Genomic DNA, 27,486 nt, shown 5'->3' with positions numbered 1-27,486 from the left:
TAAATACTAATTTTTTTTCTTTCTTTCTTTGTTTTAGGGATAGACTTCAAGATTAAAACCGTTGAATTACAAGGAAAGAAGATCAAGCTGCAGATCTGGTGAGTAACAGGCCCAAGAAGCTGCGCGGTGGCATCCTGCTGGGCGGCCTCCTTCAGCAGGTTTTTGGGAGAAGGGTTTGCTTTTTTGGAGGTTACGTTTGGGACTGTAACGGTGTTGGTGCTGAGTATTTTCAGAAGTGCTCTCCTTTGTTTAAGAAGTGGGGAAGAGATCTGTGTGTTGCACTTAGTCACTGCTACGGGCTGCTCTGCTGGGCAGGCTGTTGGCAAGTCAGGATCCTCGTAGTCTGTGATTTAGTGGGAAGCATTTAAAACTGGAAATCTTAAATTAGAAATCTTAAATTAGGAGTCGCCTCAAATCTTGGACTTTAAATTGACTGGTAGCCTTCCTCTGCATCGGCAGGAAAGTGCAGTCACTCAGCATTTGCTTCATATTTTTCCGTAGTAAACCAGAGAGCCTCTCAGCTGGCTGAAAATGTGACTGCTGTCCTGTAGGAACGTCTAACACGAAGCGAGACTTGCACTGCTTTCCTTCTTGTCGTGCCTGTCCAACTGGAGATTTTCTTTTGTCCCATTTTAATAGCCCCGTGACAAGTCAGGTCAGGAAGCTGATGGCTGCTCCCAGCCTGCGTGTTTATTCAAACTCCCTCTTCAGCCGAGTCTGTGTATTGCTGGTGTGTTCTCCAGCTGCACTGAGAGTCCAGAACTTGCTCCTTTTGTCCCCCACTAATAAAAAATCCTGTTCTCCTGACGGTGTGGCTGTCTGTAGGTGCAGAGCTCTCGGTGCTCTGGCTCTGTCCTTCCTCTGACTGAGGAAGAATTGCACCTTCTCAGAGTTGTTTCTCGTATCCCAGTCCTGCAAGAAATCAGATAACTTAGTTATTTTGCTTTATATCCTGCAAGGAGGAGTTCCCCAAGTTGATTTTGCTGCAGGGACTGCCCAGCGGGTCGATGAAGAAGCAGTGGATGGTGAAGCAGCTCTGCATCAGGGAGCCCCAAAGGGTAACCAGCTCCAGCAGGGCAGCGTTTCAGAGGGAGATGTCTGCAGGAAGATGGGTATAGATCAACTGGGAACTGAAAGCAGAGTAGTGAAAAGGAAGGGGCTGAAAGCATTAGCTAAAGAGGCGTTCAGGTGTAATAGATCTGCATCGATCCACTCGCTGGGCATCTCGTGCTGATAGCAGCTCGTTAGGCTGCATTCAGATCTCCAGCCCAGATCAAAGCCCAGCTTCCAACAATTACCGTGCCTTCCTTTTTCCCACAGCAGCCTGGGTGCTGCGAATTCCACGGCTTTGCTGTGGGTAGAGCCAAACGTTGGAATGACTTGAAAGGAAGCCTCAAACTCAGCGTTGGACGGGGTTGTTACGAAATGGAGAAAATAGAGAACGCTGGGGATGTGGAACGTGTGGACAGAAGCAAACTGTAACGCAGCTGTGAGCACTGTGGGCTTCAGGGGCTTAGGGAAAGGAAAAGAGGGCTTTGGTTGAGCCAAGTTGTAGGAAATTGCCACCTTTCCATGTCACAAAGATGGGAGGGTGTCGTCTGAGCCTCCAGAGGCAAGCTTCTCCTTCCTGCTGGTTTAAAATCTCACATCTGAAATGAAGCTTGGAAAGCAGGAAATAAAGCTCTTGTAGCATGCACTTACGATTCCAAACCGACATAAACAACAAGCAGCAGGAGGGCATCTGGGCTCTGCCCGAGACACCGCAGCCCAGCCTTGCCTTTCGGAGTTCTGCCCGCTGCTCCTTTAGGCTGGAGCAGCCACGAGCTCTGGCGAGGAGGCTCTGTGCAGCACATTTATATTTAACCACGGCTTCCTGTCCTTAAACTCGCCCTGCGCTTGTAGGAGTGCTGTAACGTTTGCAGAACTACACCTCGCTCCCGCTGCCGTAGTTTGCAGGGGATGCAAACGTTTCCCACGTGAACCTGAGGCTGCACCCAGAGCTTTTCTTCTGCCCAGAGTACGGCCGTGCTTTCGTACCCGGAGTAAGGGCGCAGGAGCTGACGTAGCTGAATGAAAACAAAACAAAACTTGTCTTTGAGCCATAGCTGGAACTTCTGCTGGGATCTGTGCTTCATCAGAAGATAAGGAACTGACCATGAAAAGAAAGCAGTCGGCTTCAGTTAGGGGCGGGAGAAACAACACTCAGCACCTGGAGGCTTTCAGGTTATGTTGCAGGTGTGCTTCTGCATCAGGCACGATTAATGCAGCGTATCCATCCTCAGACGTTAGAGGAGGAACAACCACTGTCACTTGTGACTTCTCCCCCTCTCTGCAAACTGCTGTCCCGTTGTGTGGTTGTCTCCTTTCCCCTGTTTCTCATCTGCAGGGAGCTGCTGGGTTTGGTGCCACTGGCCTGGCTGTGGCTCTCCAAGGCACCACCAGCTCTGATTGCAGCCTTTCACCACGCTGTTCTGCTTGCTGACTGCTTGTTTTATTCTCAAACATCTTGGGTAGCAGAGGCAGCTTTGGCTGCTCTTTATATTTATTACTCCTATTTTCATCATGGTTATTACTAATGGTGCTTGTTCAGACCGGTACCTAGTGCGAGGTTTGTCTCAGGATGGTGATGCTGAGCTGCTTGCGGAATGATGATGGTGACAGCATCTTGTTCCTTAGAGGGCTTAGGATATGCCAGCTGCTTCCCAGGTTTGGAGGACTTCCTTACATGAAGCAGCTCGATGTTCACGAGGGCTCTGTGTTTAAGGAGCCATCGCTGGTGAGAGCGAACAGAGCAAGGATCCTGCATCAGTGGGAATGATACAGTGGGACTGTAGCATTTGGTATGTGCAAAATTGAGAAGTGGGGTCCTTTTCCCATGCAGAAAACAGAAATAGGCTGTTCCTTAGTTCAGAATCACCATATCGACCTGTCTCTCAGTGATGCCTGTAATCCTTTATCACCCATGTATTAAATCTTCCTTGTGCTGTTCTCTGCCTGCCTGCAGCGCTGGGCCGTTGTTTTACTGCCTTGCAGTGTCTTCAGAACCCTTGACACTTTGGAGTCACCACCGGTGACTAATGCTGCCTTTTGTGCTCCTTGGGGTAGAGGTGCAGTCTCAATGGGCAATTAGTTTTACAGCACACAGATAAAAATGGCATTTTTCTAACCCAACTCGGTGCCTTTTCATACGAGGCAGGCTGGCTGCCTTCCTCGTCTCGGGGATGGAAAACGAGCAGACACGGCAGTATCTCAGCCATGCCTTGACCTCTAAAATACGTATACAGGAGGGAAGCAGGAATAGCAAGGTCAAGCTGAGCTAAACCTTGCCAGAGGTGATAAGTAACGTGATAGCTCGCTGCTATTAAAAGGGAGGCTGCTGGTCGGTAAGGATCAAGCTAGGATTAAAGTGTATCCACGTTGCTCCAAATGCAAATGTCTTTGTTGCAAAACAGCATTGAAAGGGGGAGGCTGGGACAAGGGGAGGCAGGAGATGGTGGGCCTGGGGAGCACATGGGGGTATCTCTGTGTGCTGGGAGCCTCTGAGTAGCCCTGGTTCGGCTGGGAAGGCCTGGAGGAGAGCTTGGGCTGCGAGCAAGGAGGGTGGGACGGGGCTCTTGGGACTGAGAAAGACGGAAAAGAAAAAGTTGTAGAGGAGAAAAAAAATGCTTTTGGGGAACAGAGCAGCAGAGCTAAAAAGTTCAGCCTTTAAGAATGCAATATCCCGCTTTGAAATGGAAAGTGCAAGGCTGAGGTGTGCTGTAATTAACTGCACTTATTAGCAGGGCGTAGCAATTGGAAAAATTAAATGTGGTTTCCTGCTCCAATGGGTGAGGTGGTTCCCAGTGGGCAGGGAAGGAGGCGTCACAGCATAACGTAAGGTACGGTTTTGATCAGCGTGCCTTAGAAAGAGGCAAGCAGGATGACAGGGGGGTGTTACAGGTGTTTTAAGAACTGGGAAAAACTGGGATTCTTTGGGCTGTAAGAGGAGTGACCACAGCACAATTTTAAAATTTTAGGTAGGCTGGAAAAGGTGGGTTGAGACTGCGCTAACTTAGAGCCTTTCCCAGTACAGAAGCCTTACTGCTAGCGTAAGGCTGGAAGGTGGCACGGGCAAAACACCAGAAGAGAAGGTAAGCTCATCACAAGGTGTTGTGGTAGCTGCAGATGTGCACGAGCTCACAAGGGAATTCACGAAGGCACAGCTCGTTTTCAACTGTTACGTGCACAAATGTGATCTCTGGCTCCGGAATTCCTTGATCTACAGAGGTCTGGAGGCTGTCAGAGCTCTGGCTTGGCCAGGGGTGACAACTGTGTGCCTGTAAGAACACCACAGGCCAGAGCTGTGTCTTTCATCCTGGTGAAATGAAGGAAGCAAAGGCTGAAAGGAAATACTGGTGTCATCCAAAAATACTGAGTGATAGACACTGAAGAGAAGGAAGGACTCTTTAAGGTCAAGGGCGCTGGAAATCAAAGTTGCTGGAAATTCACCAGCAGGAGCGAGAGACTTGGAGAAGATCCTGTTCAGCAGAACAGGCAGGAGGTAGAGAAAGGAGAACGTGGAGGGGGAAAAAAAACAGAGCCACCAGGTATTTCAGAACAGAACTCGATAAATAAGCAGATCGTGATGTTCCCTGTTCTGCTGTGGCAGAAGAACTTTGCCCAGGAGCCCTCTTTCCAGTTATTCAAGAATCACAGAATTTCTAGGTTGGAAGAGACCTCAAGATCATCGAGTCCAACCTCTAATATTCTGAGGAAATTGCTTGCAGAAAATACAACCGCTTTCTGGTCTCTCTCTTCGGATTCCAGAGTCAGGGAAAACAACCGTACGTTGTAAGAGCTGATCCTAAGTGTGGGTTTACAGGATGGTGACATTGGGAGAGTGAACTCAAAAAACAGCAACCAAACACCCTGATGCTGATGGCGTGGGGTGCTGGAGGGATGGGGTTCAAGACAACACAGTATTTAGGTAGAGGCTCCTCAGACCCCTCCAGTTTTGACCTAAAACTTGCCCCCCAGTGGGCTTTCCCATGGTGTTTTGTCCAATTCCCTATTTTAGAAGTAGCCTTATTTTCTTAACGTGCAGTTCTTAATTGTTTAGAGCATAAAATATTTTTTTTCCATCCGTGCGTCTTCACTGGGAACACGTTTACGGCGAGGGAAGTTTCTGCAGGATTTTGTTTTGTTCAGGAACGAGCTCGTTGCAAAAATAACCGCCCAGCTTGGAACACCTCTCAAGTGAAGGAAATGTGCACCAGCAGGGCTAACCAAAATAGTTCCATGTGGAAATTCCCTATTAAACACAGGAATTTGCATCTAACAGGGACGGGGGTGGCCGGCCGAAGCTGCAGACAGCTCCACTAGCTGGTGCACGATCAGTCTCGTTAATTCTTGCAATTACCCTGGGAACATCTAAAGGTTAACTCTGGCTGCTGACAGCTTTTGAGGCCATTCACCATGTGTAGAGCTCGAGGTGGAAGAGCATATTTTGGCATTTGTCTGACTCCCTGTAAAACAACCAGATACTTTATTAACTACATTTTTTTCCTGGCTGAATACTACTTCAGAAACCCCAAAATTTCCAGTAAGGGGGTGTCTTACACCTCCTTCTCTCCTCGTGAAGGAAAGCCTTTGACCCAGTTGCTGAGGCTGATACCAGCGGTGCAGTTTGTTCGATGCAGTACTCTGCTGCGTAGCTTCCCCCTTGCAGTATTTTGTACAGTAATAAAATTTTTAGGATTATCCTGCGGGAAATTGCTCAGCTCGGAACGTCGAGGACCAGGATTTCAAGCTGTGCCGATGAGAGGGATCTTCACAGATCATCAGATCCAATCTCTCGTCGCTGCATCCGCGTAAAGCTCGGGTAAACAAATCATAGCACACGTTAAGGCTCCCTTAGTCTCTGCTAGGTCAGCTGGAAAGCTGGCCCAGAAATTCCTTTCTCCGTTGGTGAGGCTTCCAATACCATCCAGTTTCTGCATACTTTCATGTTGGCATGAGACTAATTTCAATAGATTTTTCCCTTTCCTTGTGCTTCTCCTCTCCCAGCTCCCCCAGGACAGCCTCTTTTCTTTGTCTTCCTTTTGCAGCTCAGCAAACCCGGTTCTCCGTCCCCTCTTGCGCAGTAGGGCCTCATTTTCTTTGGCCGTCTCCATAATCCTTGTCTGCATTTGTTTTAGCTCGGAGATCTAGCTGGCTTCCACAAATATTTTACCTCCACCGAGGATTTAATGCACCCCCAGTGTTTCGGAGCATGTTCTTACGTCCTGGAGGTATCAGCAACAGAATGGAAACCAGGGCAGCGAGTGAGGCGCGCGGTCAGATTGCATCGTGCCATTTACTCAGGGTGGATTCATCAGGCCGAGACAGGTTTGAAAACCATAACTCACTTCCTCTGTTTGCCTCAGTCAGGTCTCTAATCTCACATCCATTAAGAGTTATCTTTGAATAATGAATGGAGAGATCCATTAAGGAGGGGAAAGGGCAAAGATAGTACTTAAATATAATAATGATAATAAAAAAAAAAGCCAGGTTCTTTGCATTTTCCCTCCCCAGCTCGCTTTTCACCCATTAGCTGAGCTTCAATTGCCAGAAAAAAATCCTGTAGGAGGTAGCGAAGCGAGTGAGTTGTAGGTGTGTAGGACTTGACAAGCAGTGAGTAACAGCTGAGCACTGCCAAAGCCAAGCTGTGTAAAAAAATCAATCGGCGTTCTTCGTGGGGTGCTTACCGGCCTCATCAGCCGGGGAGAAACTGCAGATGCCATAAATCCTGGTAGTTTGGGTACGGCTCTGCTGAGGCCTGGTAAAAGCAAGCTGCAGAGGACTGGGTGAAGGTGCTGTCGAGTGAATGCAAAGCACGCGAGGAGAGAAAATAAACGGCGTGTAAGCGAGAATCCTCTTGAGATGTTTTGCAGGAGCCCGTCCCGAGTCCCGTGCTAGGCAGTGTTTTCTTTAGTGGGCTCGATGAGGGAAGGAGAGCATGGATGTTGTCTTAAAGCTAGGCAGGACGAGATGGAAGTGTAAATAGTAGAGAGGGCTGGCTTGTAACTCGTGTTGCTCCTGACCGATTGGAGAAATGTCATGGGGAAAAAGCCCCGTGAAGTTCAGGAGAGACAGAAGCAAAGCTCTGAAGTTCAGTGTGTGTGACCAGTGACCCAGATGTCAGAAAAACCAGGTCTGAAGAGCTTGGAGTGGCCTCAGGATGGCATCAGGAGGAACTTCAAAATGGGACAGAAAGGAACTGAGAGGGATTCAGCACCGTTAAAGCCAGCCGTGCAGCATCAGGTATCTCTGTGTGGGACCCCCGAGGTTCTGCAGCACCGGGGCTCCTGTGGGGCTGTGAAATGCTCCTGAGCAAAGCTGCTCAGCACAGGGCCTGCCCCTCGGCCTTCTGCTCTGCTCTTTGCCCTCTTCCTGCTGCTGTCACCTGCCAGGAGGGGACAGGAGCTCACAGCAGCCATCTCAGGGACTGCTGGACCTGGGGCTGAGGCTCCAAGCCCAATGGGGCAGATGAGACTCAGGAGGAACTTGGCAGGCCCTGCAGCTCGGGAGCTTTTCTTCACTGATTTTGTGTGATGTGGGGGCTTTTGGTTGATTCCCTGTCCATCAGCTGACTTGTGGAAATGAGAAAAATCAGAGAAATCTGACGTGTCCTTAAACAAACAAACTGAGGGCAGCCACAGCCAGCGCCTGGAGACACGGCCGTGGGCGAGCTGGGTCTTCACCAGGCTTGGAGCTGGCGGCACCCACCTTCCACCAAGCTGGGCAGCATCAGGTAGATCAGTTTGGCTTCACAGACACCTTTCGTTGCAGCTTGTAGAAATCGTGTCACCAAAAATGCCTGTGAACGTGTAATCTGCCAGGTTGGTGTCCTCTGGAAGACACTTGCAGAACGTGCAGTTACGTCCTAATTCGCACTTTAATGGTGTGCAAGTTTGTTTAGCCAAATCTCGTGCATCCCATTGAAGATTTCACAATGAGCTGGGAACGTAGATGCCTTCAGTGAGCTTTCACCATCCCTTTTCAGCATCTTCCTTACAGAAACAGACAACTTAAGTATCTGAGATGTACCATAACGTTAATGTTGTAGTACATCTCAGATTTATTTCTCATTCACTTATAATCCTGAAACATTACATCAAAGTCTGCAAGATCAAGTTAAAACTTCATAAAACCGATCAGAAAACAAAGTCATTCTCAGTTCTGAGTTCCAGAAAATGGCTTTAAACTACAAGAGAGGAGATCTACGTTAGATATAAGGAGGAAATCCTTCCCTCTGAGGGTGGCAAGGCCCTGGTGCAGGCTGCCCCAGGAGCTGGGGCTGCCCAAGGCCAGGCTGGATGGGGCTGGGGGCAGCCTGGAAATAAAAGACTTGGAAATAAAAGCTTCTTTTGGACAGAAGTTTGGAGTTGTCGATAAAAATACAAAGTTTAAAATTAACAAATTCCTACCATGGTTTGATACCGGGTTTATTTATTGGGGTAAGATACCAGGCTTGCCTCTGACACGCGCTCTCTTTGCAGGGACACAGCAGGGCAGGAGCGATTTCACACCATCACCACCTCCTACTACAGAGGTGCCATGGGAATCATGCTGGTGTACGACATCACCAACGCCAAGAGCTTTGAAAACATCAGCAAGTGGCTCAGAAACATAGACGAGGTGAGTGGCATCTGTACGATCCCAGCCCCGAGCTGTTTGTGGTGACCTGCAGAGCATCTCGGGAGTCCCCCAGAGCGTACCTTACGCTTCTGTACTGGCACGAGGTGTGGTGCACCACTTAATGTGGGGTTTGGGTGCTGTCCTGAACCTGGCCCATCAACTGGATGACACTTCAGGCTGTTCAGAAGCTGTTTTGAACCTGGCCACCTCCTGCCTTCCCCCCCTCAGCTCTCCCCGCAGCAGCAGGGAGGGTTGCAGCACTACCCAGGGGCTGGCAGTGTCCAGATGTGTTAAATCCACGCACGAACAAACATTGTGCCTGTGCTGGAGAATATTTGGAGGTAGGGACCGCAGCTTTTGGCAGCTGGGCAGGGCTGTTTCCAGGAGGAGCTGCCACCACAAGGTGGTGTGCGAAGGAGCTGCGCTAAGCCATGAGCTGTAGAGCAGCTGTGGAATGGTTTGCCACCTCTGATACGGACTCATTTTATTTGTGTGGCTGTGTTGTCCTCCAAGATGATTAAATCTGATCACCTCCACTCTGTTGTCTCCACCAAAACCGATGTCCTGATGCATTTGCAGGTTTATCACTGGTGTTACAGGTAGCATTGCAAACTGCTCTTGTTGAACGCCAGCAAATTACTCAAACGTGTGTAGCCAGTTGGTTTTTTAGGGGAGAACCAAACAAGGCAAAATGGTTTTACCTCATTTTACCACGCAGAGTTGGTAAAATTTCAAATGAGGTCAAGTGAAGCAGAAGAAACCAGTGTGGAAGCGTTCAGTGCCTGGACCCCTAAGAGTTTGCTCTCAGGGAATGCCAAAATGTTAGAGAGCAGCACGACTGTTGGTGTTTACTTCTGTTATGGTGTCTTCTGATGGAATAAATGTTGGGGCTTCCAGCTTCGTTACTTTTTAGAAAGCACAAAGATGGCCCCGCACAATTGAGTGTCAGCAGGTGGGTGCTGTCAGGCACTGCTGCTTGAAGCACTGAGGCTGGTGAAAGGCTCTTAGAGCAAAAATGTTACCTTGGGGCTGTAAAGACGTGTAACAGTGTCACACCTTCATCCTTGCTAAATATTAAGTATTTAAAGGCTGCCAGCTCTGCAGAGGTGCACCACGCCGAGCACTTCTGCTGCAGGCCAGCGGGAGTTCATTGAGGTGTTCAAGTGCTCGGTTTTATGCACGGGGGCTGGCTGTATTGGAGAGGTCTGCTGCTGTGTGAGCAGTTCTCTGGGCACGAAAAATCAACGTTTTTGGTGTCTTGATCTGCACGGTGTCTTTGCCATCTGGTTGTTCTTACTCTTTATGACCTGAAGGGAAAAAACTGGGGGCGATTCCCCTGAGGAACGTGAAATGGGTTATTAATGTGAGCAGGAGTGCTGGATGCATGAGGCTCCTGTGTCGTTGTGTTAGTAATTCTGCTGTAAGATAGCATTAAGGCTGCTGGAGTGAAAGTAGCTTCAGATTAGACTTTCCAAGAAGCTTCTCATGTCAGCCTGCAAAGTACCTCAGTTATCCACTTAAGTGATGCTTCGTGCTGGAGCTCCTCTGCTGGTCTGATGGGTATCCCTGGCGTGTTCCTGCCTCGTTATGGTGGATATTGGCAGAATTTCAATAACTGGACAGCTGAGGTGTTCCTGTTCATACAGCACTCCTGGAGAAACCCCTTGGTACTTGGTTCTGCTTTAGGAGGCTCATTCCCTGTGTAAGTGCTGTTGTGGTTTTAGGGAGACTTACCTGTCTGCAGCAAAACTATGCAGAGAATCCTTTAAACACCAAAAGAGCAATAGTGTCAGCTGGAGCCACTGCAGTGCGTGGAGCGTGATTGTTGGCAGCTGTAGGTTTGGAATTCATTTTGTCCTCCAATGTTTTGGCCTTCGTAGCATTGTTTCTGTAAGTGTGTGTGTCCAGCGCACGAAAAACCTCAGGCTTCTAAGCGCCAGGCAGGAAGCTGCTGCGTTTCCCATGTCACTGAATGCAGCCCAACCAGGGTTTGCTCGGCGAATGCTGGGAGAATCTGTTGCAAAACAGCACTTAATCCTTTTCAGAAAGGAAGACTTCACACTTAGACTACACAAATAAAAAGGAAGGGGAAGAATAACTGACGCTGGGATGGTGGCAGTCCTGTCTCCGTGCCGTTGTCTGATTCCACTTCCTGGATACACGAGCTCTTTATTTTCAGGGTAGGGCCTGAAGAATGATTTCTGACGGTCTTTGTTAGGACTCAGGAAAGAGTTGGTCAGCTGGGCGTGTGTAAGCGTTCGCCTGGACTTTGAGCAGTGTGGAGATCCAAAATTACAGCAGCTGTTTGCTGCGTGCTGGGGGAGATGTGTAATCCTGTCTCTTATCTCGTTGTAGCATGCCAATGAAGATGTGGAGAGGATGCTGTTAGGAAACAAGTGTGACATGGAAGATAAAAGAGTTGTTCCTAAAGCAAAAGGTGAACAGGTAGGTGTGGACAAAAACTTATTTATCCCAGTAAGCAAATCAGTGCCAAGACTTCCTGCCATTGTCGGGTGGTTTAAGTGCCACGCGGGGCATACCAGGGAACAAACAAGGGTTTGCTGCCTTGTGAGCATAAGGAATGTTTCCTGGAAGTTGCGTTGTGAACAACTGCCGTGAACGGAGTGAGTTCAGCTGCAGTTCTTTCTTTTTTGGAGAGCTAAAATTCTGCAAGCAACCTTTGTTAATTTACTTGTCGTGTGACTGATTTGATCTGTCCTCGTGTTCAGGCATCAGCTTGTAACTTAATACACTGTGACTGCTGTTTCTGATTTAAATTCTGAATCTTTTGTGATATTTTGCTTAGCTAGTACTTCTGATGCCTGCCACACTGAAAGTATTACATGCTCTTAAATGTTACTAATCCCAACGTTACAGCAGCATCAATTGAATAACACCACAATAACTCTAACCTTCTTTTTTCTTTTTTTGGTTTAGATTGCTAGGGAGCATGGTATTAGGTTTTTCGAAACTAGTGCAAAAGCAAATATAAACATTGAGAAGGCATTCCTCACATTAGCAGAAGACATTCTTCGAAAGGTAGGTGATCACAGGATTTGTTTGGGAAAAAAAAAACCTAAAATGTCAACGTCTGTTTCTTTTGATGTTCACCTGAATTGTTGTGGCTTTTTACTTTGGTATGCTAAGACAAACAAGTCCCTGAAGGAAGACTATTGTACTTCTGAAGCTTGTTTGATGTTTCATTATTGTACTGGTGCAATCTAGAGGGAGCAGCATACATCAAAGCACCAAGGAACTCCTGGTTGCTTGGTCCTTAAACTCGGTGGTATCACACGCGTGCTTGCAGTTAAAACGTTTGAATTAATTTGGAGGAGAATTGTCCTTTCCCTGCCACCCTCATTCTTTGCTGCTTTGTGGAGAAGGAACGTGAATGTTCATCACTTCCTCTCTGATGCCTGGAGTTATTTTAATCCTGAGGAGACTGAGGTCACTGGAACTCAGGGATGAGCCCTGGTGTTGCTTTTCTGTTCTGACTGTCCATGTGAGGTGGGCCACACGGTGTCCTCAGATTTCTCTTCTATATAGCCAGTGTTGTCCCTCTGTAAAACTACAGCCAAAAGATTTGACAGCTCACAGCAACAGAGAATCCATCAGAACCTCAGTAGATTCTTCTGGAGGCCGTACTTTGAAACTCACTGCTTTAAACACGGGCTTTATTTCTGCTGTGCCAGAATGCAGTTCACCCTATAGTTGTTGACCCCAGCGAGGACCTTTTTCCTCAAATAAAGGAATCCTGTCTTTTCCCCTCTCCTGCCCTGCCATATTAGCATTTGCCTTTTTTTTTTTTGTCAGTTTTGCCTTTAGCCATTTCTGTCAGTACCCAGAGTTGTCTAAAAAGTCTGAAGTTTCTAGACATCATGTTTCTAAACATGAAGTTTTTCGACATTGGAACGGGCTGCCCAGGGAGGTGGTGGAGTCACCATCCTTGGAAGTCTTTAAAAGACATTTAGATGTAGAGCTTAGGGATATGGTTTAGTGGGGACTGTTAGTGTTAGGTCAGAGGTTGGACTCGATGATCTTGAGGTCTCTTCCAACCTAGAAATTCTGTGATTCTGTGATTCTGTGATGTACCCAAAGCTTTGTATGCCCAGAGCTACGAGATATCGCTGTCCTTGGATCCCTGGTGTCTGTCAGAAGTGGGAAAAGCTTCCAACAGCTGCCACTGTTTTGTTGCTGGGTCGAGCGGAGCAGACGTGCAGGTGGCTGCAGGGCTGATTTTCAGTTAGTTTGTGTTCTCCTCTACCAAGGACTTGATTAAACCCCGTGCTGGCGTGTCCCTGCGTGCGATCAGCTCACGTCTCCGGCACCGAAACTCTGTGAGCTCGAGAGGCGTGGGTTGGCCAGCTCCAGCACGTGCGCTTTGTTCCGAAATGTTTACATATTTTTGCTGTGCTCCAGGTTAGCAGTAGGGACGGGATCATCTTCCCCCACGTGAATGTTATCAGTAGCGTTGTCTGGGTTAATTGGTTGGAAATTTAGTGCAAGGTCACCGCTGAATCTTTCCTCAGCCCTTCTGAATCTCTGCTCAACATGCCCTGGTCGGATTTGGAGTTGTTTCTAAATCAGTTTTTGACAAGCTGTATATGAGGAAGCGACTGAAAATCGTTGGCCTCTGATGAGCAGGAGGATTCCTGGCCTTAATGGGACCTCCTGACCTTTACATTTTCACTCGGGGCATTTGTCTGAAGAAGGGGCAGGGTGGGCGATGCCTTGCAGTTTGTTGCAAGGCTGCGGAGCAGAGAATAAGAGAAGGAATGCAGGGACTGAAGCGCTGTATTCTCATGGATGTTTAGATTAGTTTCTAAACAGCTGAAAATAGACGCTAGCATCTGATCAAAACCAGGGGACTTCAAGTTTTGTTTTGGTCAGACCAAGTTTACATCCCATGGTGCGGATGAGATGTTTTGTGCGCTGCCTCGGAATCTGGTGTCCTGACTAACTGGAAGGCAGATGCTTTTGCTTTGCCTTTTTTTTTTATCCATAAATAAAATTGCTCTGTCATTTTTAAGGTCATTAGTGCACATGATTTAACTTCAGCTCGTGTAAGTCGCACACTGTGATTTATTCCCCCAAAGTCCGAGCGTCAGCTCTAAAAGCGGGATCTGGAAATAATTCGTGTTTACTTTGGAGCAGTCCTGGTTTGAAAGCTTTTCCCAGATTTCTGGTCGCTGTTGATTTAAAACAACAGCCACAAAAAAAAAAATCCTGAGGCTGGTTCTGCACGCTTCTGCTGGCGAGGGAAGGAGGATTCCCTACATTTCTGTAGAGCTCTCTGGCCGTGGTTTATTCGGGATGTTATTTGGTGGTGTCAGTCCTTCTGTAAGCCTCTGCCCCTCCAGCTCTGAATGCTCTTTTTCAGAATGTCCCAGGACTTCTCTAACCTTCTTGCTTGTTTCGTTGCAGACCCCTGTAAAAGAGCCCAACAGTGAAAATGTAGATATCAGCAGTGGAGGTGGGGTGACAGGCTGGAAGAGCAAGTGTTGCTGAACGTTCTCCTATATCACCAATCGCCATCCACCGCTCCTTTTTTCTCGCTGCAAAACAAACCACTCTGCCCGTTTTTAACCTTAAACCGATGTTTTGTTCCTCATCTTAACAAGCTCCTGTCTCCCTTTGTTTTTTTCTGTTTAGGACAGCTTGCGTACTATAATTTCCTCAACATGTATAGGAAAATCATCTCCGTGACTTCATTTTTTAATGTACCTGCTCAACTTACCACTACGTTTTGGTTGTATTATAGTCCCGTTCCTCCTGACATTAAAACATAGAGCAATCATATTCAACTCTACTCTGCAAATTGTATAAGAATAAAAGTTAGAATTAACAATTTATTTTGTACAACAGTGGAATTTTCTGTCATGGATAATGTGCTTTGAGTCACCATGTTCTCTAGAAGCATCAGCAAAAGAGCCAGGAAAACACTCATTTTCGCCTTGAGTATGTGAATGGGGTTTATTTTGTCCTGTGCCTTATGTGGAAAGGAACTTTTATTTTCACTTTTTGTTTCTCTTCTGGTGGAAGCATGTGCAGGAGACATACCATCCATTCCCGATCATTTTAAAATACTGAACTCTTTTGTGGTTGCTTTCTGTAATTGTTGGTGTAATGCATCGAGGACAAAGGGTGGTGCAAAAAAAATACTGCATTTAATCTGCTCTGTCTCCTTTTTGGTGATCTACCCATTCGGAACTGTTCCTGCTGCCATTTTTTTTCCTCACTCGCAGCTCTTTCCTTTTGCCTGCATGCTGCTTTTATTTGCTTTCCTTCATGGTGTGATGTGTTAATTACAAGGACGGCAACGTGGTATGTTTGCCAAAAAATTTAATACAAAGCACTGATTTAGCTTTCAAGGTAAAATGTTGACGATACCTACTAATTTCCCTCTAGCCAATGTCAGTTCACTAGTATATCTTCTCTCCTCCTGCATAGCCATTGGGTTTTATGATATGGAAGAGTTATTTGCATGCACTAGTTTTCTATGGAGGGTGATGTGGTTGTCTACTTTATGTGTATGAATATAACATGCGATTCCCAAACTGACAGCAGTTAACATGAACTTTTCAGTTCTGTCTCTCACTGTTAGCCGCTCCAACGAGATGTTCGGTAGCCTAGCAAGAGGCTGAGTGCAACTAGATTAAAAAAAGAAAAAAAGAAAAAAAAAAAAAGGAAGAAAAAAAAAGTCGGCAGTTTAATTTATTACCTCCCTGAAAACTTTTCCACTTTCCAGTGTTAGAAGCTCCGAGTCCTTCGTGCTGCGCTCAGCCTTGGCTCGCTCCCGGGGCACGGGCAGGCGGGCTGTGCCGCCGCGTCCCCGCCGGGCGCCCGCGCTCGTGCCCTGCGGTGACTTCGGGTGTGAAGTGAAAGGAAGGGGGTTAACGACTGCCAGCCCCAATTCTTGGGCTGCTCCCGCTGAGCTGGGTGTCCAGGCTGCAGGAGCAGCCGTGCGTTCACTTGCCTTGCCTTTAGATCACGGCGCAGGAGAGCTGCTCCAGCCAAGGACACAAAGATGCTCCAAACAGCCGCGGTCCCTGAAGCTGGACAAGCCTCGCGCCTCCCTCTTGTCCGCTTGGGTTTTGGACTTTCTCCAGCCAATAAAGTAGTAACTAACGCTGATTTAATTTTAATGAAATGACAGTGTTTTAACACGGAAATTCTAGTTTTTAAAACCGCTTCCCGTGTAGTAACTCGGCCGGCGTGTCTCCCTTTTCCCCGTGTCTTGGCATTTTGTCTCTGTGTGAGCCCTTCCCAGCCTTGTGGCTGGTGGCCAGGCGGGCTCGGGACCCCCGTGGGCAGACGGCACAGGTCGGTCCCCCCCGCGCTGTGCCCGGTGGCCAGCACTGTAAATATAAATAGCATCCGGCTACCTTCTGGTTAAACCTGCACTTTTCAACATGATCAAAAAGGGAAAATGGAGAATAGACATCAATTTTTTTTTTTTTTTGTATAATCTTTGTTTTAAACATGAGCTTTTTATTTGCTTCTGGGGGGCTCGGCTCCTTCTGCGTAAATCTGTCGGGGTCGTCCCTAGGCGCTGCGCTCGTGGTGCCCGGGCCAGGGGAGCTCAGCCCCCTCCCTACCCCCGCAGCACACGCAGACAGGTGTAGGTGGTCCTCTTCTATAAAAAACATGAATTTTAACCATGTGGCTTGGTTTTGTTTTGTTTTGGGAGTGCAAGGCCCAGCTGAGGAGGAGTGAGCACCAAGAGTCGATTCTGATGCTAAAAAAAAGTGATAATAACCGTGTTGGAGGAATTTGCAGTAACTTTATTTCTGCCGGTAGCTAAATTTACCGCTCGCTAGCCAACTAACTGCTTCTGGCACCTGCGTGTGGAAACCCCCCCGGCCCCGGGTGGGGATTGAAGCCGAAATCTGCCCGGACCCCCCCCGGAGCCCCTCGAAGCCCTCCTGGGCGCCTCCACCGTCGTTGCGCTGGATCCGGCCGTGCCAGCAGCCGCGGGCTCTCGAGTCCCCGGCCGGCAGCGGAACCCCCCCCAGTGCTACCTTTTTGTCATGACAAAAATGTAACTTAATTAAATTGGTAATGATGAACTAAACCCCGAGGTTGGGTCTATTGTATGAGCGCGTTCCCTGCTCTGGACGTGGCGTGGCCGGGGCGGCGCGGGGCCAGGTGAGAGCCGCGCTTCGTCCGGCCGGACTTGGATGGTGGAAAAAAAACAAAACAGCATCGACTTCAGGTCTAGGATTAATTCCCATGCCTACAATTTTTTACTTAATCTTTTAATATTTTTGCTACTCCACTCTGGCTTTTTATTTAAAACACATTCTTTTGTACCACTTAACTGTATCAAATTGTATAAAAGATCACTGTCCCATTCTTGGTCATACCAAGAGCAAATAAAAGCTTTTATAAACTTGCACTGGTTCCTTCCTGGGCCCCTGACCGGCGCCTTCCCCCCCCCCGTCCCCTGTGCTGGCTGCGCCCCCCCGGCCGCGTTACCCCAACCCTTCAGAGCTGCTCCTTGCCGTAAGGAACCCAATTTTGTCACTGCCATTTCTTGGTTTTTCATGGAAAAAGCATCAGCCGCTTCTCAAGGCTGGGGATGGGCAGCGGGGGCTGTCCTGGGGGTGTACCCCAAACTCCTCGGCGAGGCGGGGGGGGAGATTTTGGAAACCCATGGAATGGGGACAGCCTCACGGGGGGGTTTTCCACCTCGGGGGAGCCACGCGTGCTTCTCCGTGTCCCCACCGCCACCAACCCACGGCTCCTGCCCACTGGCCGTGCTCATGGTCTAAAATTTTGGGTAGACCCACGTGGTGCCAAGAGTTGGACTCGATGATCCTCAGGGGTCCCCTCCAACTTGGGAATTCTGTGATTTTATGGGATATTCTGTGATTTTATGGGATATTCTCTGATTTTATGATTCTTCGTCCTCGCCAGCCCCATCTCAGAGCACGGATCAGCTCCGTGCCCCCCGAGCAGCGGGGAGCGGGTTCCCCAAGCCCCCTCCGTGCGCTTTGGGCCATGCCCAGCTTGGGGACGTCCCTGTCCCTGTCCCCATCCCCCTGCCACTGGGGGGGGTCTCGTTGCTCCCCACTGCCGTGGTGTCGGTACCCAGAGGGGTTTTGTGCTGCTGCTGCTGCCATCACAGCCGGGGGGGTCACAGCCTCAGGTGCCCATCGGTGCCACCACCATGGTGCCACCCACGGGAGGTGGCAGCTCCCAGCCTGGCGCCAGCACCGGGCACCGACTTTGCTCGCTGCTCCTTTGGGTTCCCCATCCCAAATCCCTAAAGGTAAGGGCTGGGGGGGCACTGGGGTGCTGCAGGAGCCCCCCCTGCCCCACGTCGACCACGAGCACGTCCCCAACACCCGGGGACCTTCCCCCGGTGCCCCCCAGTTGGGGTGGCCTCGAGCCACCGCTCGGTGTCGGTGCCGTCCATGCGTGGCCAAGGGAGAGGGGCCCAGTGTGGGGGGGGGGACACAGCACGGGGGGGGGCTCCTGTGGCTTTTTGGGGTGCTCTGGGACATCCCCAGCGGGACGCAGCAGCCCAAGGAGCTGGGGGTGCCCCATCCCTGGGGGTGCCCAAGGCCAGGCTGGATGGGGATGGGGATGGGGGGGGGGGGCAGGGGTCGTGCCCATGGCAGGGGGTGGCACTGGTAAGGGAGGGGGGGGGGATCTGAGGAGGACCCCACCAGCCCAAATCCCTCTGTGAGCCCCCCCCCCCCTGCAGCTGTGGGGGAACTGGGAGGGGGCTGACCTGACCCCCCCTCCCAATAAATAAAATAAATAAAGAAATAAAAATAAAATAAAATAAATAAATGAATAAATAAATAAAATAAAATAAATAAAATAATAAAATAAAATAAAATAATAAATAAAATAAAATAAATGAAATAAAATAAAATAAAATAAAATAAATAAAATAAAATAAAATAAAATAAAATAAAATAAAATAAAATAAAATAAAATAAATAAATGAAATAAAATAAAATAATAAATAAAATAAAATAAAATAATAAATAAAATAAAATAAATAAAATAAAATATAATAAAATAAATAAAATAAAATAAAATAAAATAAATAAAATAAAATAAAATAAATAAAATAAAATAAATAAAATAAAATAAATGAAATAAAATAAAATAATAAATAAAATAAAATAAAATAATAAATAAAATAAAATAAAATAAATAAAATAAAATAAAATAAAATAAAATAAAATAAAATAAAATAAAATAAAATAAATGAATGAATGAATAAATAAATAAATAAATAGATAAATAAATGAATAAATAAATGAATAAATAAATCAATATCCGAGCCTGGAGCTCCCCCCGTTCCTCCCACACCCCCTCACCCAGCTCGGGGGGGTGTGTGTGTGGGGGGGGGCGGGGGGGCTTCACCCCTTCGTATCCCCCAAAATCAATTGGGGGATACGAATGGGGGGGGGGTGGAAATTACAGAGGGGGGGGGGGGGCTCCGCAGCCCCCCGGGGGAGCCCTCAGGGGCCGGCCAAAGGCTGAGCCCCGCCGCGGGGGCGGCTCCCGGCTTCTCCCCCCCCCCTTTTTTTTTTTTTTTTCTCCTTTTTTTTTTTTTCTTTTTTCTTTTTTTTTTTTTTTTTCCCCGCCGTCGCCGCCGATGGAGCCCGGCGCTGCCTCCGCCCCCCCCCCGACCCCCTCACTCCGTGTCCCGGGGGCTCGGTGAGGTCGGGGGGGGGGGGGTCGGGGTTTTTTTTTGGGGGGGGGGCGATGCGGGGGCCATGGAGCAGCTGGCGGCGGGGCTGGCCCGGCTCCGCTGGAGCCCCTCGGCGCTGCCCCTCGATGCCATCGTCAGCAAGTGCCGGCTGCCCACGCTCGTCTGCCTGGGGCAGGGTGAGGGTTAGGGGGGGGGGTTTTGGGGGGGTGGGGGGTGTAGGGGGGTGTGGGGGGGGTGGGGGGGGTGGGGGTGAAAAGGGGGTGGGGGGGTGGGGGGGGTAAGGGGGGGGTGGGGGAGTAGGGGATGGGGTGAGGGGTGGGGGGGGGGTTATTGGGGGGGTGGGGGGTGAGGGGGGGGGTAGGGGATGGGGATGGGGTTGGAGGGATGGGGGCAGAGGGCTGGGGATGGGGACAGGGGGAGCAGGGGATGGGGGCAGAGGGATGGGAACAGGGGCAGAGGGATGGGGACAGGGATGGGGACAGAGGGATGGGGATGGGGACAGGGGGGTGCAGGGGATGGGGGCAGAGGGATGGGGGAAGAGGGGCTGGGGGGGGGATAGAGGATGGGGACAGGGATGGGGACGAAGGGACAGGGACGGAGGGATGGGGACATTGGGATGGGGACAGGGGCAGAGGGATGGGGACAGAGGGACAGGGACAGGGGCCCAGGGGCTGGGGGGGGCAGGGGATGGGGGCAGAGAAATGGGGACAGGGCTGGGAAGCAAGTGGGGTGCAGGGGACATGGGGACAGGGACAGGGGGATGGGGACAGGGACGGGGTCAGGGAGCAGTGGGGGGCTGGGGGGGTCGAGGGGGGGGGACTGAGGGGGCAGGGAGAGAGGGATGGGGAATTGGGGGGGCTGCAGAAAGAGGGGCTGGGAGGGGGAAGGCTGCAGATGGGGACGGGCAGAGGGACGGGGATGGAGCTGGAGGGGCTGGGGGGGGTCCCAGCAGTGCCACCCCCCCCAGGGCACAGGCTGAGGGTTTGGGGGGGGGGGGCACAATGGGGCCGCCTGTGTGGGGCTGCTGGGCCAGCCCCAGCCTTTGCCCATTGCCCTGGGAACTGTTGCTGAGATTTTGGGATGGAGGCGCCCGGCACGGCCATGGGACCCCCCCCCTCCTGCACCCCAAATGCTCAGGGATGGAGGCGCAGAGCCCCTCACCCCCCCCCCCCCCCAAAAAAAAATCCATCCCTGGTGGTCCCCAGCCATGGAGCAGGCTCAGCCCTGGCCCCCCCCCCCATTTTTCCCTGGGGTGCTGGCGATGGCCCCAGCTCCAGGTCACATTTTGGGATGCTTTCCTCACCCCCCCCCCGGTCTGGCCCCATTATCCTACAAGTTGGGGAGGGGGCTCTAAGGGGTGGGGGTGTCCAGGGGGTCTCTGGGGGTCTCTGGGGGTGCCCAGGGGGCTCAGGGGGGGCAGCTTCAGGTCAGTGCCTGGGGATGTGTGGGTGCAAGGAGCCGAAAATGAGCTGGGGGGGGTCTGGGTGTGCTGACCCCAACCAGGGACAGGGATGGGGACGGGGACACGGATGGGGCACATCCAGGAGCACCCAACCCTGTTGCACATTATCGGGGCCGAGCTGGGTATTTGGGGTCAGGTTGAGCCCCCTGGAGCAGGACTCATCCCCCTGGGAGCCGGCTGCAGCTTGGGGGGGGGGGTACCGGGACCCCCCCCCAAAAAAAAAAAAACACCCTTCCCCTTCCCGGACCCCATGTCAATAAACTTGTTGTTCGGCCGCTGCTGCAGCCTTTCAAGAGGGACAAAGAAAATTGTTTCCAGGGCAACTGGAGGCTCTTGGCAGCGGGCACCTGCTCACCCATCACCCACACCCCCCCCACACCCCCCCAAACCCGGGGGGGGGGGCTCCCCCCGTGGCCGTCCCCATGGCCACGCTTGTCCCCCCAGCCCCAAAAACAAAATTTGGGGTTGCCCTGGGTGTGTTTTAGCCCTTGGCATCACCGCTTTGTATTTTTGGGGCTGTTTCATGCCTAGGAAATTTGGGGGGGGGGGGTTGGAAAGTGGGGGGGGGCATTGAGAGCGGTTTGTGGGGTCGGGGGCTCAGCCCCCAGTTTTGGGGCAGGCGCTCCCCAGGCTCTGAAAATTGGGATGCTGCTGTCCCAGGGGGGTTGGCACCCATGGGTGGGCTCCCCAGGGGTCAGCTTGTCCCTGTCCCTGTCCCTGTCCCCCCCCCACCCCAGGGGAATCGGTGGAGGGGGTGAGCGCCCAGGACGTGCTCCTGATCCACTCCTGCCGCCAGTGGACGACGGTGACGGCCCACAGCCTGGAGGAAGGGCACTACGTCATCGGCCCCAAAATCGACATCCCCCTGCAGTACCCAGGTGGGGACACGGGGCCGCGAGGGGGAAGGGGGGCAGGGATGGGATGGGGACGGGAGGGGATGGACACTGGGACATGGATGGGGATGGGATGGGACGCAGAAGGGGATGGAATAGGGATGGGGATGGGATGGGATTGGGGATGGGATGGGGATATGGGATGGGATGGGATGGGATTGGGGATGGGATTGGGGATGGGATGGGATGGGATGGGATGGGATGGGATGGGATGGGATGGGATGGGATGGGATGGGATGGGATGGGATGGGGACTGGGATGGGATGGAATAGGGATGGGGATGGAGATGGAGATGGATGGACTGGGCTGGGCTTGGGATGGGTTGGGGACAGGGATGGGATGGGGATATGGGATGGGATGGGATGGGGACTGGAATGGGGACAGGGATGGGGATGGGATGGGACAGGATGGGATGGGATGGGGATGGGGACTGGGATGGGATGGAATAGGGATGGGGATTGAGACAGGGATGGGATGGGATGGGGATATGGGATGGGGATGGGGATGGGATGGGATGGGATGGGATGGGGACAGCGCTGCAGATGACGATGAGGATGGGGATGGAGACAGGGACGGGTTGGGATATGAACAGGGACAGGGATGGTTTTGGGACTGATAAGGATCGGGGACGGGACGAGGACAGGGACAGGGACAGGGACAGGGACAGGGACAGGGACAGGGACAGGGACAGGGACAGGGACGGGGACGAGCCGGGGCTGCTGCAGCATCTGAAGGTGCTGAGCTCACCGCGGCCGCCGTACCAAGAGCCTTAACGACCTCTCTAAGTGCTCGCCGTGGCGGCAACGAGTCCTGCTAATAAATAAATCATGGGAAAGGCAGCGGGGGAAGGGCAGAGCGCCCATCCCAAGGGGGTCAGGGCATTGGGGTAGGGGGGGGCACACAGTGTGTTAACCCCCCTCGCTGGGGGCACAGGGCAGCTCCTGCCCCGGTCCCTTGTCCCTTTGCTCGGGCTCCGTGTCCCCGTCCTCCCCCAGCTTTTTGTGTCCCCTCCGAGCTAGCCCGAGCCGAGTTAATATTCCCATCAGGTCCCGTCCCCGCCACGCTGGTGCTAATGAAGGCAGAGCTCTGCTCCTGAATGCAGCCCTACAGCTCCCAAAGCTGTGCCTGCCCCCCCCTACACCGCTGTCTGTAGGGTTTGGGGGGGCAGAAAGCCTTCAATACCCATCCTTAGGGCATTTTTGGGGTTGTTTTGGGGCGTTTTCTGCCCCTATGGGGGTGCTGCAGGGAATTCGGGCACTTGGTGCCCCCCGGGGGGTTGTGATTTGGGAGGGGATGAACCCAAATGGGACGGGGACTCCAGGCTGGGCTCATCAGCAGCCATCCCAATGAACGGTGCCAGGGCTTGGGGGGGGTCTCCCCGTGGTCCCCTCTGACCTCCCCGGGGCTGGGTGTCCCCCCGCAGGGAAGTTCAAGCTGCTGGACCAGGACCGGGACATCCGCGAGCCCGTGCAATATTTCAACAGCGTGGAGGAGGTGGCCAGCATCTTCCCCGACCGCGTCTTCGTCATGGAGGCCATCACCTTCAGCGTGAAGGTTGGCGTGGGGGCTGTGGGGTGGTGGTGGGGGGACAGCAGGGAGTGGTAGGGGGACATTGGGGGCATCGGGGGACCGTGGTGGGGAAGCAGCCAAACATCAGGGAGTGGTGGTGGGACATGAGGAGGTGGTGGTAGGACACAAGGAGGTGACAGTGGGACACCAGGAGGTGGTGATGGGACATGAGGAGGAGGTGATGGGACACCAGGCGATGGTGATGGAACATCAGGAGATGGTGGTGGGACATTGGGGGTGGTGGTGAGACATCAGGAGGTGATGGTGGAACACCAGGAGGAGGTGGTGGGACATTGGGGGGTGGTGATGGGACACCAGGAGGTGGCAGTGGGACATCAGGAGGTGGTGGTGGGACATCACAGAGTGATGGTAGGACACCAGGATATGGTGGTGGGACATCAGGAAGAGGTGATGGGACATTGGGAGATGGTGATGGGACATCAGAAGGTGGCAGTGGGACATTAAGAGGTGGCAGTGGGACACCAGGAGGTGGTGGTGGGACATTGGGGAGTGGTGGTGGGACATTGGGAGGAGGTGATGGGATATCAGGAGATGGTGGTGAGACACCAGGATGTGGTGATGGGACACCAGGAGGTGGCGATGGGACACCAGGAGGTGGTGGTGGGACATTGGAGGTGGTGGTGGGACACCAGGAGGTGGTGGTGAGACACCAGGAGATGGTGATGGGACATCACAGGGTGCTGGTAGAACACTACAGGATGGTGGTGGGACCTCAAGACCTCAGCGCTGGTGGTGGGAGGCAAGGGGAAAGCAGCAGGACACCAGGGTACGGTGACGGGGCATGGGGCGCCTGCTCAGCCGGTGGCTGTGTCCCCGTGTCCCCATGCAGGTGGTGTCGGGGGAGTTCAGCGAGGACAGCGAGGTGTACAACTTCACGCTGCACGCCGGGGACGAGCTGACCCTGATGGGCCAAGCCGAGATCCTGTGCGCCAAGACGGTGAAGGAGAAGTCGCGCTTCACCACCCTGCTGCGGAAACTGGGCAAGGCGGCGGCACCGTCGTCGTCGTCGTCGTCGTTGTCGTCGTCGTCGTCGTCGTCGGGGGGGGCCAAGCAGGTGAAGGGCAAGATGCCCTGCCTGATCTGCGTCAACCACCGCACCAACGAGAGCCTCAGCCTGCCCTTCCAGTGCAAGGGCCGCTTCAGCACCCGCAGCCCCCTGGAGCTGCGGCTGCAGGAGGGCGAGCACACCATCCGCAGCATCATCGAGAAGGTGCGGCTCCCCGTCAACGTGGCCGTGCCCAGCCGCCCGGCCCGCAACCCCTACGACCTGCACGCCATCCGCGAGGGGCACTGCTACAAGCTGGTCAGCATCATCTCCAAGACGGTGGTGCTGTGCTGCATCCTCCGCCGGGACCAGTTGGTGCCTTTCCATTTCCTCCTCTTGGCCGACATGCCGCGTTTCCAGCTCCCCGAGGGGCTCCTCGGGGGGGACCCCCAGCTGGAGAAGCTGCTGCGGGACAGCGCCGCGTACTGCCACGAGCGCTTCAACCCCGACGAGTACTCGCGGGCGGTGCGCGAGGCCAAGCCCGATTTTTCGGAGGAGTGCGCCAGCCCCCGCCGCTTGCGGCTCTGCCTGCCGAGCTGCGCCCGCGAGGAGCTCAGCCAGCCCCTGCAGCGCCTCTCGCTCTGCTTCTATGGTGGGGGTCCACCCTGCGCCCCCCAGGATGTGGCCACCCGCTGCCAGGACCCCCCGCCGGGGGTTGGTACGGGGACGCCGCGCCAGCAGCCCGATTTCGCCGACCCCGAGAGGGAGTACATGACGCCCGACTGGGCCGAACCCGAATTCAGGACTCAGGAGCCGCTGGAGATCCCCTACGAGGAGCTCTGGAGCAACCAGGGCTTGGAGAGCTTCCCCTCGGCCAGTGGCACGGGGCGCCCGGACCTCGTCGCCGCCTTTGGGGCCGCGTCCCCGTTGGGCTCCCCGCGCCGCCCCGGTGTGCCCAGGGAGGAGCCCCTGGGGGATGCGCCACCCCCGGTGCCACCCAAATCGGAGGCGGTAAGAGCTGCGGGGTGCCCCCGGGACTGGGGGGGACCCAGCGGTGTCCCCATGCTGGGAGCATGGGGGGGCACCCACCGTGACCTGCTGTGCCACAGGGTGTGGGGCTCCTTGCCACCCAAATCCTCTGCGCCCCCCCCCCCGTGCCATGGGGAACCCCGCTCCCGGCATCTCCCCAGCCCCGTTGCTCACCGGAGCCTCGTGGCTTGGTCGGGACCAGTTGGAAAACTGGGAGCCACTGGGGCTGGGCCTCCATTTCTGCTCCTCTGCCCCCCCCTGCACCCCTGGTTGGGGGGTCCCGGGGCAGTGTCGGCCCCACAACGATGTGGCCCTGACGGCGCTCACCCCATTGCAGGTGAAGGAGGAGTGCCGGCTGCTGAACGCGCCCCCCGTGCCTCCCCGGGGCGGCCGCCCCCCAGCCCCCCGCAGCCCCCCAGCCCCCCTGCGCTTCCCGAAGCTGGCTCCTGCTCCCTCGCCCAGCCCCAGCCTCTCCTACTACTCCTCGGGGCTCCACGACGGGTGAGTGGCTCGGGGTCATGGGATAACCCCCCCCGGGGCGGGATGTCCCCCGCACCACGATTTTTTTTTTGGGGAGGGGGACACGGCACGGCCCTGGGGTGACGCTCACCTTCCTCCATCAGGTCGGTCCCACGGAGTGGCAGTGGCTCGCCCTCACCTGACGCCTACTCCCTGTACTGCTACCCCTGCGCCTGGGGCGACTGCAAAGCCGGGGACCCCCCCGGCCGCCCGCTGCCCCCCGCCACCCAGCCCGGCCCCAGCGCTTGGTCGGACCCCTGGGCCTACGCCGAGGCAGGGGCTGGGGGGGGCAGCGGCCGCTCCACCCCGCTACCGGCAGCCGAGCCCCCCCTGAAACCCTTCCGCAGCTGCCCCCGCCTCAAGCCCCCGCACCCCCAAAAACGCTTCGCACCCTTCGGGGCGCTCAACCCCTTCGCCGGCCCGGCCGAGTGGCCGGAGAGCCCGGAGTGGCCCAAGCCACCTTCAGCTCCATCTGCTCCCTCTTCCTCCTCCTCCCCCGAACCCTTCGCCCCCTTCGAGGGGCTGGATCCTGCGGCCCCCCCCCGGCCCCCAAAAGGTTTTGAGGGGGACAGCATTGTCATCCGTGGGGCGGCCCCACTGTCACCCGCTGTCCTGCGTGGGGCCGAAGGCGGCGTCGCCCGGCTCTACCTGGCGCAGGGCGTCATCGAGGTGCCACCAGCAGCGCGGGGCGAAGGGGGGGCCCCGCCGGCTGCCCCCCGTCCCAGCGGGGACGGCTCGCCCTGGCTGCCCCCCGCCGACCTCTCGGCCTTGTCGGTGGAGGAGGTGTCCAAGTGCCTGCGCTTCATCGGCCTCTCCGAGGACGTCGTCAGCTTCTTCGCCCGGGAGCGCATCGACGGCAGCATCTTCGTGCAGCTCAGCGAGGAGATCCTGGCCGACGATTTCCGCCTCACCAAGCTCCAGGTGAAGAAAATCATGCAGTTCATCAAGGGCTGGCGCCCCAAAATCTAGCCGGGTGATGGGGGCACCCCCCAAAGCCCCAGCCACGCAGTGCCTCTCCCCGCTTACGGCTGCGGGGTTCCCTCCTCCTCCCCAGGAGCTCGGCCCCGCTGCCGGGGGCTCCCCCCCCACCCCCCTTTCTGTTTTAACACTGGACAGTAATTTTGGCCTCACCAGGCTGGAAAATGTCGGAGTTTGCATTGACTGCTTTAACTTAATCCTTGTGGATTAGTGTAATAAACAGACGGGAGAGAACAAGCTGCCGGAGAAGCCCCTTGTTGGGGGAGGAGGGGGACAGGGGTTTGAGGGGGGGGGCACGGAGGTGCAGGGAGCAGGGGGAAGCTCCCTCCCCAGCCCCTGGGCCGTGTAGGGAAAGCAGAGCTGGTCCAGGCAAGGCTCAGAGTCCAGGAGCACAGCTCAGAGCAGGGCACAGGTCCTGGGGGCCGCTGCCTCCCCCCCGGGAAGGGCTGAAGGCCACTCGCCAGCCCTGCAAGCAGGCAGCCGCCCCCCCCAGGCTGAGAGGACGCCTCGGCCAAGTTTTGCGCTGCTGGCTTTGAGAAACGAGCACAAACCCAACAAACCCAACGTGGAAAGAGCAGCGTCGCCCTGCGAGCACCCTGCTGGTGTTTGGGGCCGGGCAGGGCAGGGCAGCAAGGCTGGGGGGTTTCGGGGCCGGGGTTGGCTCTGAAATTAGCGACAGGTGCGGGGAGATTTA

The 27,486-nt window shown here is 53.7% G+C and overlaps 2 protein-coding genes across 2 annotated transcripts in view; both read left to right on the top strand.

The window, feature by feature from the left end:
* The window catches only part of RAB10 (RAB10, member RAS oncogene family), a 35,102-nt gene extending 18,048 nt beyond the window's left edge, over positions 1-17,054 (top strand). Inside the window, exons 2-6 of the mRNA XM_027455504.3 lie at positions 38-98; positions 8,520-8,658; positions 11,014-11,103; positions 11,596-11,697; positions 14,083-17,054. Of these exons, the coding sequence (XP_027311305.1) occupies positions 38-98; positions 8,520-8,658; positions 11,014-11,103; positions 11,596-11,697; positions 14,083-14,166 (476 nt within the window). The 3' untranslated portion in view covers positions 14,167-17,054. The remainder of the gene's footprint in view (positions 1-37; positions 99-8,519; positions 8,659-11,013; positions 11,104-11,595; positions 11,698-14,082) is intronic.
* Positions 17,055-19,277: 2,223 nt separating this feature from the next.
* Positions 19,278-27,466, top strand: GAREM2 (GRB2 associated regulator of MAPK1 subtype 2). The gene is made up of 6 exons (XM_038176606.2): positions 19,278-19,512; positions 21,536-21,676; positions 23,115-23,245; positions 24,111-25,277; positions 25,633-25,796; positions 25,919-27,466. The coding sequence occupies exons 1-6, from the start codon at positions 19,401-19,403 to the stop codon at positions 26,781-26,783; spliced, it is 2,580 nt and encodes an 859-aa protein (XP_038032534.2). The 5' UTR covers positions 19,278-19,400; the 3' UTR covers positions 26,784-27,466.
* The last annotated feature ends 20 nt before the right edge of the window (positions 27,467-27,486 follow it).

This window comes from Anas platyrhynchos, chromosome 3, assembly GCF_047663525.1.
Source record: "Anas platyrhynchos isolate ZD024472 breed Pekin duck chromosome 3, IASCAAS_PekinDuck_T2T, whole genome shotgun sequence".
Taxonomy (NCBI): Eukaryota; Metazoa; Chordata; class Aves; order Anseriformes; family Anatidae; genus Anas; species Anas platyrhynchos.
The sequence above is the reverse complement of the archived record's forward strand: the minus strand, read 5'-3'. Positions and strand labels throughout refer to the sequence as shown.